Source organism: Mauremys reevesii, linkage group 11 (genome assembly GCF_016161935.1).
Source record: "Mauremys reevesii isolate NIE-2019 linkage group 11, ASM1616193v1, whole genome shotgun sequence".
Taxonomy (NCBI): Eukaryota; Metazoa; Chordata; order Testudines; family Geoemydidae; genus Mauremys; species Mauremys reevesii.
Genome location: NC_052633.1, coordinates 65,897,746 through 65,913,791, shown reverse-complemented (window position 1 = coordinate 65,913,791; position 16,046 = coordinate 65,897,746). Strand labels below are relative to the sequence as shown.

Sequence of the window (16,046 nt, the reverse complement as noted above, 5' to 3'; positions counted from 1 at the left end):
AATGCTCATTGTAAAAATATGATTTCTGAAAAACAGGTAGGTATTCAGCAAACATCTGCAGTTATCTAATGAAGATTCTGGAGCAAGTTCTGCTCTGAGTTACTCTAGCATTTATGCTACTACAACAGAGCAGAATTTGGTCTGTTTGACCACAAAAATCTACTGTATGAAGAGAATGGCATAAAGTACATTCTGTGCTGATCCAAGTTATGCTTTATACTGAGATGAGATGTTCTTCCTACTAATTTTCCACTTGACTGGATTTGGTCACTAGCATGTAACATTGAATATACTATTCATTTTTTAAAATGAAGTTCAAGTTGTGACTATTTCCCACAGAAGCCAGGGAGGTCACTTTCTGACTCATGTATCAGAGGGGTAGCTATGTTAGTCTGGATCTGTAAAAAGCAACAAAGAGTCCTGTAGCACCTTTTGAAGACAAACAGATGTATTGGAGCATATGCTTTTGTGGGTGAATACCCACTTCATCAGACGCTGATGAAGTGGGTATTCACCCACAAAAGCTTATGCTCCAATACATCTGTTTGTCTTCAAGGTGCCACAGGACTTTGTTGCTTTTTTCTGACTCATGTCATCTTGAGATATTAGTTTATATTCAGATAAAATGTGACTACTTTGAAGTGTATATTGAAACCAAACAAATGTTTCATCCACCATTTAATAGAAAAAGGTTTTATTGCCTATAGTATAAAACTTAATTTTAATCTCTGCATTTAAGAATTTTAAATAACGCTTCCCTTGCACTAATTATGATAGTTTTCACAAGGGAAATAGCACCTTCATTCACTAACCAAGAAAATAAATTCGTCATAATTTAACTATTAGGAACCAGCCATTTTATACAAAACAATACAAATATTGACATTCCAAAAACTATACATCATATTAAATTACTAAAAAAAACCTAACAATTATCTGAACAAAATACAGTCTTTAGTTTCCTCATTCACTGTTTCATAATGCCAGTCTGCAAAGTCCTTTGTAATCTAGCTATGTTGGCATCCAAGGCTGCTAGCCCATTTTTAAAGTCTTCTTCATCTCGTGAAGTAAATGTTGAGAAGGAAGACATGCTCCATTCAGATTTTCCTGACATGCAGTCAAAAGTAGAGAAACTAGAGTCAGACATTTCAGTGCCTTTTTTCTGAAAGTTCTCCTTCTGTTGTGGCATGCAAGTGTAAAGGTATTTATCAGACTGAGGTCTATCTGATTTGTCTCTGAAATCTTTAGCAGTTCCAATTATTTCTTTTGGCCTCACTAGGGGCCTGTCTCCTTCCAGCTCAGTTGTCTTCCCTGTGGTTTCAGATGTATTTTCTATGGTCTTTCTCAAGTCGTAGCCACCACTGAGTTTATCAAAAATCTTTTCATCATCCAACATCCCAAATCCATTCTGCTTCTGAGAGTCAGAGAGCCCACAGTTATAGTCCAACTTCTTGGAAGCCACACTGACCTGGTGTTGTGCACACATTTTTCTTTCACATATTGATAGCTGTTTTTTAGAGGTGCTGCTAGTCAATGGAATATAAATGGTCTCATCCAGTTTGTGTTCTTCCTCTATTAAAGTCCCAGAATCACTAATTGTTTCTGTATCTTGCTTTGACAGGGGAGGAAGAATTCTTTGAGCTGTTATTTCCTCTGCTAACAGTGTACTTTTTTTATGAGATCCTTCAGCAACAAAATTTTCATGGTCTAAAACTGGCATTTCCAATTCTCCAGTTTTATTTGAAAACTGAAGTTCTGTATTTGTCAAAATTTGATCACTATCTAATTTTTTGAGGTAACTCATTATGGAAGTACTCACAGGGAATGGGTTGGGTTTCAGCTGTTTCTCATAGTCTTCCAGAAGAGATTTTGTAAGACCTTTTTCAGGTCTATGTCTAACATGGTCTACAGAGAGGTCAGAGAGAAGCTTGGCCATGCTGCTCTGCAAGGTTCTGTTAAGAGCAATTCATTAGGTCATCCATTATGTATAATGACTTTTCATAAGTATATCTAAATATTAAATTATAAGGTTTATCAATTTAAGATTGCAACGATCATTTTAAAAACCTAATTCATATTCCACAAGACAGCACAAAAAATCAATACCAATTTTAAACTACTGAAGCTCTATTGAGTGTCATTCTTCAATTCAATTGAATGTACCTCTGAAATTAATGAAAAGAACAGCAAGCAATGAGGTTCTTTCTCACCTATGTGCCCTTATGAAGAGCAGATTAAATGACTTTAAGACAAGAGAACTTTAACATTTATAAAATAACTAGAAGATATAGCATAATTGATTTTGGGCTAGATAATCCTTAGTCCTGCCATAAGTGCAGGGAATTGAACTAAATGACCTCTTGAGGTCCCTTCCAGTCCTCCGATTCTATGATTTTCAAAGTCTGTGTTAAGATATGGAGGTTTGCTTCTGAAAGCAATTTGGAAAAATTGCTTCCTTTTAAATTGTATACAATTTAAAAGGAAATATTTAAATACAGAAATAGACAGTTACTCATTTTCAGCTTTCTATGCCAAGACAAATGAAGACTCAGCTCATTACATGTACATATGGCTATCACCATCTGGTGGTCAGCAGGTAATATAGTTACAGGAAAATATGTAAGGTGTGTATATACACTGTAAGGAAAATACTGTACACTATTATGGGGGCTGGTAAATTCTGAATTTTGGATAACTGAATAGTAAAACTTCTAGTGCACATAAGTAAAATATTAATAATCCAAACAAGTCATGTAACTAGAGAGCTCTATTATCAGAATCACACAGTCTAGGTGTACAAACGATTGTAAAGCCTCAAACCTTGCCATCATGAATTCATAAAAAAAACCCATAGAATAACTTCACAAATATATGTGATTAAGGCAGCTTCACTCAGGAGCTAAGACTCTCAAAAATGAAGGAAATCTAGTCAAATTTCATTTTAAGTGTGTCCTTAACTGATAGAGAGATTGCTTCTTCCCACAGGAAAACCAACTGTGGGCCCAAAAGGGAGAGTCTCTGCAAGGTTCTTTTCAGGATGATTTATTCTTGGTCTTTTCACAAAGAAAAGGGAGACTGCCTCCCTTCAAGCAGGCTGCAGAACCAGTTACCAAACTCTGGAGGTCCTAGGGAAGGATCACCTAGGTAGCCAGGACTACAGACACAAACAAGGTCATTGCCTTCTCCCAGCAAGCAGCCATGCATATAGCCTGTGGCATTTGACCTACCTGACATGATAGTTATTTCTAACTATTGCATAAGTTAAAAAAAGGGGAAGCCAAAACTTCTGCTTTTATGCTAAATTATTAGTTTTATTGTTCCATCATCCTGACACAACCCATCCCATATGTTTATCTAGTCTACCTGTTTACTTTCTGACCCTCATAGTGTAAGCTGTCTGGAGGAGAGACTGTCTCTGTTATCTAACTGTATAGCTCTGCTCCCTGATTGGGGTTTTTAGGCTCTAGAAAGAGTAAATAAATTGCAAGACTCACTGATAGGTTATAAGATCTTTACGTCTAGACCCTAACACAAAGACAACATAGGGAGAGGTTGTTTCAATAATTCAAAATAAGGAAGAAGTGTCAAGAAGAAAAACTGTGTGGCCAATATTACCGAGTCAATTCACGCAGTCTGTTCACTTCTGCATCACGTTGACGTAATGTTATGCCCAAGATCTGATTTTCTTTTTCCGAGGCTTCCAACTTAAACTGGAAGCTCTTCACATTTGCCAGTGCCTCATCCACTTCTAAAATGCCAAGTACAATTTTATTTAGTCTTTTTTTAAATGGAAAAGCACCAACTGAAAAAAATCAAGTCAGTTCAAAACACGCACCAATTTTTAGCTTTGTAGCTTCAATGTCATACTGCTGTTTGTTTTCAAGCAGTTCTTTATCTTTCTCCTGGATAACTTTTGCAAACTGTTTATTTTCTTCTTTCTGGTTTTCTATTATTTTAAGGAGTTCTTCATTTTTATTGTGCAGTGATTCAAGGCCCTTTAAAGATTCCTTGAGTTGACTCTGGAGTGTCATATTCAGGGACTGTAGAGAAACTACTATAGGAAGAGAAACATAGCAAGTTTTTTAAATGTTTCATTTCTATGCCCAAAAGAAATATAATTTGCAACTATTAAAGCCTAAGTCATCATTCAAATTCTTAGAAATGAAGAGTAACAGATTACAATAATTAAGTTAAAGTCAGAAGGCCTGTGTGAATATAAGCATAAATCAAAACTATAGAGAAAGAATTCTCTTCCACTACCAGTAGATATTTTACATGTTTTTAAGTGGTGTATTTGGAAAGATTTCTATTAGCGCTAAATCTTTAAGTCCTATTATCCTGTACTGGAATGACAAGATATAAGAACATTGTAACTGATGTATTTGGCACCTGCCACCAAGATAACACAACCCTATTTTCATTAAAATGAAAAATGTTGTCTCATATCCTATGAGCAGATACCTACAATAAAATATTTAAGGATTAATTTTCTCTTTAAAAAGTGACCACAAGACTTGGTATTGCTCACAGTGATATCTAAGGCCCTGATCCTGCAGTGACATAAGCATGAGTACATCCATACAGAGCCTGAGAGACTTCAATACATTTGCACACAGCTCACTACAAGACGAGGGCCTAAAACTTCACGCCTGTGGGGATAATAGTCCCCACTATCACAGTGACAGAATGTGGAATGCCATTTTATATATTTAAAACATGCAATTAAATTAGTTATTTAATTCCGTACTTGTACTTTGAGTACAGTACTGAACTTGCACATATAATTTTGCAAAGTGGTATTGCCCTCCTTTCTTCCCCCCAGCTTAGTAAAATATTTTTAGATGGGTATCATGGTAATGTTACCCACTGTCACATTAATTTACAGCAGATAAGCTGTAATTGTCATGTAATGATGTGCTGTGGGTTTTTTCCCCAGTTCTCCCAAAGGAAGATAGAGGAAAACAGCCTTTTTACTTTAAGGTCAGATTAATATCAGATGCCTTATGCATGGAGTTTTTGAACTATATAACTCTATTATAATGTGACCTTTGTTTGCAGATAAAAGTAGGAACCTTTGCAAGACTCAAGGAAGTTTCCTTTATACCCGTCTCATCCTTACTATATGAAGGCTACAGTCCCAAATCCTACACTGGAGCTGCACAGGAGGATCCCACTGTCTGCAGGGTGCTATACTGACTTCAATGGAGCTAAAATCTTCATCCCCATTTCCCACACTCTCTTGCAATATACCAGTACTTGCATTCAAAGTTGCAATCCAGGCTGGATTCCTTTTCAGCTCTCTCTCGCTCCCGGAGTTGCTGGTTCAATATTCGTAATCTCCTAAATGCGAATGATAAAGCATAAATGGAGAAAGTCCAAATACAGAGTAAATTCAAAAGGCTGAATATCAAAATTGGTTTGTTTATGAAAGTTTACTAATTTAATTAGAACAGAATCCCCACAAAAATGTTTTTAGTTTTGGAAGTTAAAAAAAAGTTTTAATCATCTTGTGATGGGTTAGATTATAGAAACCCCCTTGGGAGCTGCCACCTGATGTGCCAAGACTACTCAGCATTATCAATAGGCATCTTATTGAATATGTCCAGAACTCTGCCAGTCAATTTTGCTATCAATGTGGTTATCTTTTGATTTTTAGGGATGGCATGGAGGGTGCACAGTTTTTTAAAGGTGATGAAATATTTGGCAATATTGCTGGATTTTCTATTTCGTCAAAGACTGCATTTCCACCTTTCTTTAGCTGAATGAGCTCTTTTCAAAAATCATAGTAACTTCACTCCATTTTAGCTCAGAGGAAAGGGGTGTCTACTTTTACATTAAGCATGTATCCGGAAAAAGAGATTATTTCTGCATTTGATAACAGGCTGTCTAGAGACATGCATGGTAACTACTTGGGAGCTGAAGTTTAAAAGTTAGGAGTACCCACTGGTACTTCTAGAAAAAAGCCCAGTCTTGGGAAAAGATGGCAATATGTTTCAAATGGAAAATACACACAGAAAATAATACTCCTTCCTAGTTCTCAACATGCTTTTCTGCATACTTTGAGAAGGTATTATCTACACCCTTGTTATGCTGTTAAGGTTAATAAACTACTTTATAAGGCAAGTCATACACTAATGTCAAGGAACAAACAATTGTTCAACAAACATGATATTTAGAAGTTATATCCCTCCTGGATTCTCCAGAGATAGACTAAATTACAGTCACTGTGCTTTCACATATAGACAAAAATATGTAGCAGAACTTTTATAGTTAGACATGGCAAAACTCAGTTTATATTTTTTTCTAATTTTGATAGTTAATATCAATTTTTATTTTAAAAAATTATTTTTACTGGAAATTAAGGAGGATTAAGGTTGGGGTTGGGGCAGCACTGACAGTAGGGCTGCAGAGGACTCCCTGCACAGCTGAGCAGTCCAAGATAACTGGGTGCAAGGTGCGTGGAAGACTGCACTCCTGGTCCAGCAGAGCAGAGACTCTTGGCCAAGACTACCAGAAGTAGGACAAGCCATGGTCATGACAGGAGGTCACAATGCTGCTGAATGGCTCTGTTCCCAGCCAGGAGCCATTTAGCAGCAAGGAGGCCTTCCCTGCAGCTGGGATCTTCTTCTTCTCACAGCTCTGACCAGGGGTCTCTGCTTTGTCTCGTCAGGACTGCAGCCTTTCCTGCACCTTATACCTGCAAGGGTCGGGTGGCATTGGCCCCATGGCTGTGAAGAGAACCCTCTGCAACCCCACTGTCAGACCTCTGGCACTGCCAGATGGTGAGTAGATCCATGACAGCAGAGCTGCAGAGGACTCCATGCATGGCTAGTGACAACTGATCCCTGGTGGGCATAAGGTGTGGAGAAGGCTTGTAGTCCTGGCTGGGAAGACCAGAGACCTCTAGCCAGGGCCACAAGGAGGAAGATGAGCCCCCGGCTGCTGGGGAGGCCATCCCACCACTGAATGGTGCCTGCCCAGGGAAGAAGCCATTCAGCAGCATGTAGTCTCTCCCACAGCCAGGCGCTCATCCTCTTCCCATTCCTTGCAGTCCTGGCTGGAGTTCTCTGCTCTACTAGGATCACAGTCTTCCCTACACCTTGCCCTTGCAGGAATTGGATGTCACCTGCTCTGCAGCAGCACAGGGATTGCTGTGCAACTCTGCTGCCATGGAGTGAGGGAGCATGGTCATGATAGCAGGGCTGCAGATGGCTCTGACCTGTTACAGGGCCAGTGACACCCAATCTCTGCAGGCACAAAATGGAGTGGAGGGAGGGGTGGTGGGACCTCTTGCACTGTTACTGATCAATTTTTGTGTGTCAATTTCAGCATGTCAGCTGAAATCAATGTTTACTGACACATCAATTAAAATTGAACGCTGCCAAACCTCCTTGTAGTCTGCTGCTCCTAGACAGATGCACGCTCACCTTTTCCAAAGGACTTCTCACACAATTGATATTTCTGGTTCCGAAATTCCATCCCTTCTATGGAGCTCTAAGCACAATAATTTCAAAGGTAACACTAAGAACATCTGTCCTATCTATATTAAAGATTGTGAAGTGTGCCACCTGCAGTCGAAATGCTTTATTTGGAGTTCTAATTTGAAATGTCAATTTTTCATTCAATTTTGTCATTGTATTGCACTTCTCAGCTGAAAATTGCAAAGCACTTTATAAACAGTGGATTAAACTTTACAATACTTCTCTAGGCTAATATTTTTATTTTACAAATAGGTGAAACTGCTGTTTCAAACAGCCCTACATTAACACACACTAGGGAACTTTTAGTGCATGCCACCAGGGTCCACAGGAGCCAGTTAGTGCATGCCATCCTGTGCGCATTAGAATTTACATCTCTCTGGGGAAGACTAATGCACTCCGTAGTTAACTGTGCTGAGGGCTTAAGCAATTTACCTAAAGTCACGGAGCAAGTCCATGGCACAGATAGACCACCTGACTTAATTCTGTGTTTTAACAAGAGACCATCATTCATTTGGGAAAACTGATGGAAGAAGTAAAATATTCCTATTCATGGGTAGCAAGAAGCTTGTTCAAATATCCATGCACGAAATATGAATGCCTTAAAGATTTTTTTCAGAAGCAATATAGTATACAAAGCATAGTATAAACAAACCCCTGCACGTGAACACAATATAGACAACAGAAAATAAGAACGTGATCTAAGAATTATACATTGTAACTATACTACAATATGTAATTTATAACAATGAAGTTAGTTAGCATGATACATATTTTTGAAATAGGTTGCTCACTTGTTGAATGTTTACTGACCTACGCAATTGGGCATTTTCACTTCTGAGAGGTTGTATAGCAAGTGCTATTTCAGCTTGTACATTAGTACTTCCAACTACTGCTGGCAGTAATGAAACACAGTCTTCTACCTCATGTATTAGCCTCAATATTTCAGAATCATCTAAGAAAAAAAAATATAATCATCTACAAGAAAAATACATAGCCTCAGATATATACAATTATATATAATTATTAAGCAATTATGAGATGGCTGAACAAATTCTATTACCTCTTAAGATATGCGTGAAGCTTTTAATGTTTAAATTACCCCTCTTTATTTGCACTTCTTAAATTACTGTTTGACTGAAGTATGGTCTAGATGAGTGGTTCTCAGCCAGGTGTACATGTATCCTTGTGGGTACACAGAGGTCTTTCAGGGGGTACATCAACTCATCTACATATTTACCTCGTTTTACAACAGGCTACATAAAAAGCACTAGAGAAGTCAGTACAAACTAAAATTTCCTATAGACAATGACTTGTTTATATTGCTCTTTATACTACACACTGAAATGTAAGTACAATATTTATATACCAATTGATTTATTTTATAATTATATGGTAAAAATGAGAAAGTCAGCAATTTTTCCATAATAGTGCAGTGACACTTTTTTGTATTTTTAGGTCCGATTTTGTAAGCAAGGAGTTTTTAAGTGAGGTGTAAATTGGGGGTATGCAAGACAAATCAGACTCCTGAAAGGGGTATTAGTAAGATGGAAAGATTGAGAGCCATTGGTCTAGATCCCTGTTAAATCACAGCCACCATCCTTCCAACTGATCTCTGAAGGGAAATCTTTTAGAACCTTTCCACACCACTCCCTGATTATCTCTTATGGGAAGTGTAAGAGCAGAGCTTTCCCACAGACTGTACGCAGAAAGAAAACACTACTTTTACTAATTGCTATAACAATTTTAAGATCTCGACACACATTGAAACACTCCCTTTATCTTCCTTCAGATCAAAACATACAGCTCTATTAAAAAGAAAAACTATTCCAAATTGTAATTTTGTAACATCTGAATTACAATAATTCATCACACAATGGTATATTATGGATTTCTAAGAATGTCCATCCATGTGGCATAGCATAGCATCTGTGTGATACATAGTCTACTGTGCTGATAAAACATTTTTACCTTGGTCTGCCAGTGCCTTGAGCTCTCCCAAAAGATATTTTACTGTTTTAACTTTTTGGGCTGTTTTTTCTGGGCTTGCTTTTTTAGGCTTTAAAACTTTTTTGTCAAAACTTGTCTGACAGCTTGTCTCCCTCACTGGTGCTATGTCAACTGCATGCAAGTCCTCTTCTTCACTGGTAGTACCCTCACTATGTTCCTCAGTGGTTTCCTCTTCTTTGGTATCTGAGACCTTGGACTGTGCTGGATCAAATTTCTGGTACTTCTGACCAGCCCAGTCACTCTCTGATTCATGTGGTTCTAAGAGAGCCAGATGAGCTTGTATACATCTTATCAAGTCTGCTTCCTTTACCCGTTGCTCATGATTTCCTTGGTTTGAAATCATCTCTCTGCCATAAGATGCTGGAAGAAATGTAGATACTGTGGAATTATTTGGCACATTTAGTGGTACACAGGGTGTCATCTGAGGATCAGTGGTGACAGACTTCGCTTGTGAAGAAACACAAGCAGCAGCAGAAACTCCTGGGAAAAACACAGCTCCTCCTGCTTGTGGTGCACACTGGTTGTAACTATCAGCAGAAACACCCTACATAGAGAATATATATATATATTAAACAAATTATTATTTGTATTTTCATGGCGCCTAAATGTAGCAGTGAGGTTTCTTTCAACATTTAGAAGCCAATCTTATTTAATGTGGTGTTGCTCACTGTTTGTCATTTAAAAACCAGTTAAAATAGTACTCAAATTCATTCAGGCTGCAGTGTATGACCTTTCACTGTGTTCAGGAATAGTTAAAAGGCAAATATAGTTAGGATTACCAATAAGACTAGTTGGTCTTATCTTAAATGTTATCTGTAATTCAGCAATAGAGCAAAATTGATATTTTCATCTTTCTATATTGGGGAGGGACAAAAGGATTCTGTTTCCTTGGGGTGGGAATTCATTTTCAGTGTGCTTGTAAGAATCTTCCTGATATTTTTCCCTATCTTTATAACTAGAATTCATTGCTGGTACCCACTGTGTACATTGTGTACAAGTCAATATTTTTCTGTATTTTGGCATTTTGACTAATCTCAGCAATGTAATCTATAAATATATGTGCTGAATGCTACAAACATAAAAACGCAGTCAGCACATTTCTAACAATTACTTAATTTTACGTAGTGGTTTTTTGGATCTGCGAAGCACAGACTTCCCCCAGTCCAAAACTTCTAGCAAATGAGATGATATCCCATAGAGTGCTGATTGAAGGTCATGATAGCTATGGAACAGGGGTGGCATCTGCAATCTGACTACAGGGTCAATGTAAACCCTCCTCCCACACTGCAGAAGGGGGTTTGCTTTGTTGTTTTTTTAAACGTTGTACCCTGAAATAGATAAGGATATTAAAATGCAAAGCTTCAACACACAAACCATATTTGAGAACAATGGGTTTTACACTACTTTCCACTGATCAAGTTAGCACTTCTAGTCACTGAGGTTTTTAATAGGTTAAAATATTCAAGGTTAGGTTAATGACAATCATCAGCACAGTGAGATTGGGATGTTACACTGATCAGGAACTATCAATCCTCCTCAGGAAGGGGCTGGGAAATGGATACATCACAGAATTCGACATAGAAAAACAATGAGCATAACAAACAGAAGTGAACAGTCCCCATTGGCAGACCGATTACCTCATTTTTGGAGTCTACTGCAGGCACAATATATGTAGCAATGCCTGCTAACAATATATTTGTGAATCACCTTTAAATCACATATTTTATTAAAAGCACCACCGTATCTATTGTTTCATCACAGATTTTATGAGACATAAAATGCATTGAGTTTCTTTTTCTTTGGGAACATTTCTTATTAAGTCCAAGAAAGTGTATAGATTTCAGTAGTGATGAAAGCCACAGAATAAGACAAGGATGACAACACTAACTTAAATGTTTAGTTATAATTTAAATCAAGTGTACTTACAGACTGAATGAGTAAAGGATTAGATGCATGCTGCGGGGACAGAGTTGGTGTGGAGGTAGGTAAACGATAATTAAATGCTGTAACACTTTGATATCCTGAAACAGACAAAAACCGAACATTGTTAAATTTAAGATTTTTTTCTTGCCAAACACTAAAAACAAACCCCAAAATAGTGTCTAACTATATGATGACATTGATACTAACCAGGATCTAGAACAGGGTAAGCAGGTACAGTGGGAATTCCATTACAGCTCGGTGGAACTTGGCCAGTTATCAGAGACATTTGGGTTTGCACATGCTCACACAGTTTCTGATGCATCACAGGAGACTGTTGATTAAAAGGCACATGAATTGGTTGAACAGGCTGATTTTGTACTGCGCTGGAAAGTTCTCCCTCTTTGTCAACAGCAAGTGTATTACAAGAGGCTGGTTTCCTATTTGACACGGGCACTATGGAAAATAAAGCTGAAGTTAGTTTTCTTTTTGCACTACACAAACAAATGTTTACATGAAGATTCTTGACATCAGGAATCAAGTGCTGTGAACCCATTTTGATTGATTAATTTGATTAAAATTGACAGAAAAAAATCAAGCCATAGTAAATTTATTTTATTAAACCAAAGTTTAAAACCAAAATAAGTTGCACAATATTATAACCACATTAATTAATTCTGCAGATGTGGTGACAATGAACACGTATTTATTGAGGAAATAAAACACTTATGGATGAAAACATTGTTTAAGTAAAGGCCAAACCAAGGACAAGTGCTTACCAATTTCTTTATGAATATGGGCAGCAAGAACATTTTTCTTCAGTCCTTTCTTTTTTGAACTATTTCCTTTGGTTAGTATAGGCCTGGTAGTAGCCTTAACAGAAGTTACTTTTCCTGGTTTTCGATTTACTGTCTCCATTCCTAATGTTATTTGAAACAAAAGCCATTCAACAAAATAAATAAGAGACCTACAGAAACTAAAATGTAATTTAAAATTTCAATAAGGTACAACCTGTGGCCTCATTTTGCAAAATATCCTGCAGTAAAGCTGCACAGCGATCAAGCCCATTATGTATAGTTACAACCTGCAGAAAGAATGTTGCAGTCAGAATACAGGCATTGATTTATTGTAACACAAAACCAGTAAGGACAATGAATTTTATGTTTCAGTAATTTTAGTTAATTTCTGATTTGCATGTATAAGAGAGAGCCAATTCATCTCAAATTACCTGATCCTCAGAGTCAGTGGAATAGAGAGAGTAGCCAGAGTCCACATCAGAATGGCATGCTTTTCTTAAGCCAATCCTGAAAAAGACATTCCCTGTTTACTTCCTCTTATAAATATACTTGTTTGATATCTAAAACAAAAAAAAAAAACCAACATACACAATGTGCTGCACTTTACAATAGAGCCAAATGCTGTAATGACATAAGCAACTAACTGTTGCAGACATCACCAGTATACGTTAGGGTAGGACTGGCCCTTACTCAGAAAGCTTACATGTAACTAGTCCCCATATTCATTCAGTAATCTAGGGGGAAAATTTAATTAATATTTCATAAATTCAAAATGGAAGTCTAAGGCATGTTGTTTGCTAAAGAGGTTAATCTTCCCTCTAGTCATTGTACAGGCCAAACTCCCACTAACTTCAATGAAAGTTTTGCCTGTCCAAGGACAGCAGGATCTGCCGCTTGCAGCATCTTTCAGTTGGGACTTAATATTTAATAAATGCAAAGAGTTGTTGACAAGCTGCTGGCTTTTGATTTGTATGGCTGTTTTGACTGCTAACAGGTATACCACTAGACAGTATTAATGATTAATTTCTTACTGTTTTTTTCCACTTGATAACTTAGCTGCTCCTGTTAGCCTTCCAGAAGACAGTACCTGTTGAATTATTACACAAATATACACCAATAAATATTGTTTTAATTTCAATTAATTATTTTAATGATATAATAGAAGTATACTAAATACCACCGGACTGCTAAATCTGAGACAATAAATAAAGTCTAGGAAGGCTAATTAACATTTTTTAAAGAAATGAGGGGGAACGCAGCAACGAGCACTGAGCCTCAATTCTGCAATTTACAATGCACAGGTAGGCTTCTGAATACATGGAGCTCCACTGACTTCATCACACTGTGCAGATGCAGCAGTCCACCCACATATAAACTATAGGGTCGGTGTTTACGTGTAGACACATATCAGTTTGTTTTGTGGACACAAATTATTTCAGTATAGCCCTTCCACTTTCCTCTAGCATCACTGTCTATAGCCTACAGCCTTACCATCTTCTTTTGATATCGTGTCAAATTTCACAAGTTTAGCTAAATCAGGCCAAGTTCATTCCTTAACGGAAGACGTCAATGAAAAACCCGGAGTGGTACAGGAGGCAGTGCTGGTAATTCCCCAAAACATTTATCTGCAAGTCAGTACTGAACCAATACCTTAGATTGGCGCTAGTGGATATTGTAAAATTGACGGCCTGACTACCTGCATTTATTAAATATCCCATACACTTTTCATGAGTTCAGACCCAGACCAGTAACAGGCTTAAGTTGTGATATAACATGACTGTGAAGAGCTTTATAATATATTGCAAAGGAGAAAATATTCCCTGCTTTCCAACTGAACGCACAGCACTAGTTTTTACTAATAAACTGCTACCATAGCGCAAATATTTGCAGCTGAAATATTTAATTGTAGAAGAATACTTCAAGCAAAGGGCCTAATGGTGTGTCTGTGTTACTCATGTAAATAATCTCACTGACCTCAATGAGGGTACTCGCATAAAGATTGCAGGATCAGGCTCACAACAAATATGGATTATGCAAACAAGGGCTGAAGCCCATCCCAAAATTCACAACACTACCCTTGATCGTCATAGATCTGCCTTCCCTCCCAAATATATCTCAAGTTTCATATAGCAATGTGATGTCATGACAACATGTCTTCATGTCAGGATACAAAAATCCAACATCATTGGGCAAATTAGCGATGTGAACATGGGAATGTTGTTCACACAATTTTTCCCCCTTAAGACTGACACAAATAGACAGACGGCAACCCTGGGCTCTCAAACTTGGGAGAATCTAAATGATTGAGAGCCCAAGTAAGTTAGAAGGAGACTTCAGGTGTCCTGTTGTAACACTTTGCATAACCCCACATCACAAGGCAGGGAAATGTACTTTGGGAATCAATCCCCAACAAGAGGTGAAGCTAAGCAGCTGCTGGCAGGCGCCTGTGCAGGAACTGAATCCAACAGGTAATAGGGTAGGTGGAGGGGGAAGTGACACAAGCCTCACCAATCAGGGGAGCCCCAAAGAGTCACCTAAACCCTATTCCTGGAGACGCTCAGTTACCCATGCACTCCCGAGGGGGGAGTCCTGCATCCCTCATCTAGGCTCCCAGTAATACCCCCCTTTAGTAGCCCCTAGAGAAGAGTTCTCCTGACTTATGAATCCAGTCACCTGCAACCCCTTCAGAAGAGAGCCCCCGAATTGTGAAACATCACCTCCCAATCCCCCCAACCCCAGTAGTGTCCCCAGTCACCTGACAACTCCCCCAGTGTCTCCCAGAGGAGAGCTCCCCCAACCCATGATCCTAGTCTCCTCCCCAACCCTGCCACCCTGAGTGTCCCCCAGAAGAGAGCCTTCCTGACCTGTTAGCCCAGTCACCTCCCAACCCATCCCCTGCGACATCCCTAGTGTCCCCCAGAGTGCCTGCCGTGACCTGTGGAGCCAGACACCTGCCAACTCTCCCCACACATCCCTAGTGTCCCCCAGAGGAGCATCCTCGACTGGTGAGCTCAGTCACCTCCCGACCTCTCCTCCACATCTCTAGTGACCCCCAAAGGAGAGTCCCCCTGTGACCTGTGAAGCCAGTTACCTCCTAACCCCCACAGTGACCCCCAGCGAAGAGCCCCCATGAGCCTAGTCACCTCCCAACCCCCCCACAGCCATAGGGAGCCCCCAGAGGAGAGCCCCCTCCCCCGACCTGTGAGCTCATTCACCTCCCAACCCCCCACCCCTACTGACTCCCAGGAGAGCCCGAGCCCCCGCCCCCTGACCCGGGAGCCCAGTCACCTTCCAACCCCCCCACCCCTCGAAGCCCCCAGAGGAAAGTCCCCACCCCCCTGACCCGGGAGCCCACCCAGTCCCCTCCAAGCCCCCAGGAGCCCCCCCCCCGAAAACGAGACGCCCTCCACTCCCTGCCCCAGACGCCCAGTGCTCCCAACCCGCAGAGAAAGACCCGTAAACCGCCGCTCAAGGCGCCCAGTCCCCCCGGGCTCCCAGAGCGAGAATACACCGCGCCCAGCCCCGCACCTCCAGGGGAGACCCAGCCCCGTCCCCCAGCGCTCGGCCCCCCAACGACCCCCGCGGCTGGTACCTTGTGATGCCGCAGAGCTCCCGGCCTCGCCATCGCTCCGTCCGCCCCGGCCTGGGGGAGGAGCTACCCGGGCATCCCTCAGAGCAAAAACGCGCGGCCAATCCGAGCCCGACTTGGCTGACAGGCCCAACGGCTGCCACGGCAGGGGAGGAGCCGTCATCCTCTCAGCCCCGCCTCTTCCGGCTCCCTCCCTCCATGCAAGGCGCCGGCGGCAGCCGGAGCGGGCCGCGGAGTGGGGCGGAGTCAGGA

The 16,046-nt window shown here is 40.0% G+C and overlaps 2 protein-coding genes across 5 annotated transcripts in view; one reads left to right on the top strand and one right to left on the bottom strand.

Moving 5' to 3' along the window:
* Positions 1-5,222, top strand: part of LOC120374785 (tetraspanin-7-like) — a 24,383-nt gene extending 19,161 nt beyond the window's left edge. Inside the window, exon 8 of the mRNA XM_039495048.1 lies at positions 5,059-5,222. Coding sequence (XP_039350982.1) covers positions 5,059-5,062 — 4 coding nt within the window. The 3' untranslated portion in view covers positions 5,063-5,222. The remainder of the gene's footprint in view (positions 1-5,058) is intronic.
* Positions 537-16,046, bottom strand: CCDC14 (coiled-coil domain containing 14). Of its 4 annotated transcripts, none has more exons than XM_039495042.1 (13): positions 15,798-16,046; positions 13,237-13,292; positions 12,637-12,765; positions 12,420-12,492; positions 12,188-12,328; positions 11,619-11,864; positions 11,415-11,509; positions 9,450-10,032; positions 8,292-8,433; positions 5,261-5,340; positions 3,836-4,054; positions 3,616-3,748; positions 537-1,952 (listed from the first exon to the last, which is right to left on the bottom strand). In XM_039495042.1, the coding sequence occupies exons 5-13, from the start codon at positions 12,324-12,326 to the stop codon at positions 968-970; spliced, it is 2,622 nt and encodes an 873-aa protein (XP_039350976.1). In that variant the 5' UTR covers positions 12,327-12,328; positions 12,420-12,492; positions 12,637-12,765; positions 13,237-13,292; positions 15,798-16,046; the 3' UTR covers positions 537-967. The 4 variants fall into 4 exon arrangements, with proteins under 4 accessions (XP_039350976.1, XP_039350975.1, XP_039350977.1 ...); XM_039495041.1 differs by having other exon boundaries at positions 12,637-12,712; XM_039495043.1 differs by lacking the exon at positions 15,798-16,046 and adding an exon at positions 14,180-14,911.

Bases quoted from the DNA above. Each gene is read 5' to 3' on its own strand.
- CCDC14 (XM_039495041.1), bottom strand. From the start codon at position 15,830: ATGGCGAGGCCGGGAGCTCTGCGGCATCACAAG. The intron at 12,713-13,236 runs GTAAGAAATTAA...TGTCTTTTTCAG, and splicing joins TTATCAAGTGGAAAAAAACA to GATTGGCTTAAGAAAAGCAT. The intron at 12,493-12,636 runs GTAATTTGAGAT...TTCTTTCTGCAG, and splicing joins CCACTGACTCTGAGGATCAG to GTTGTAACTATACATAATGG.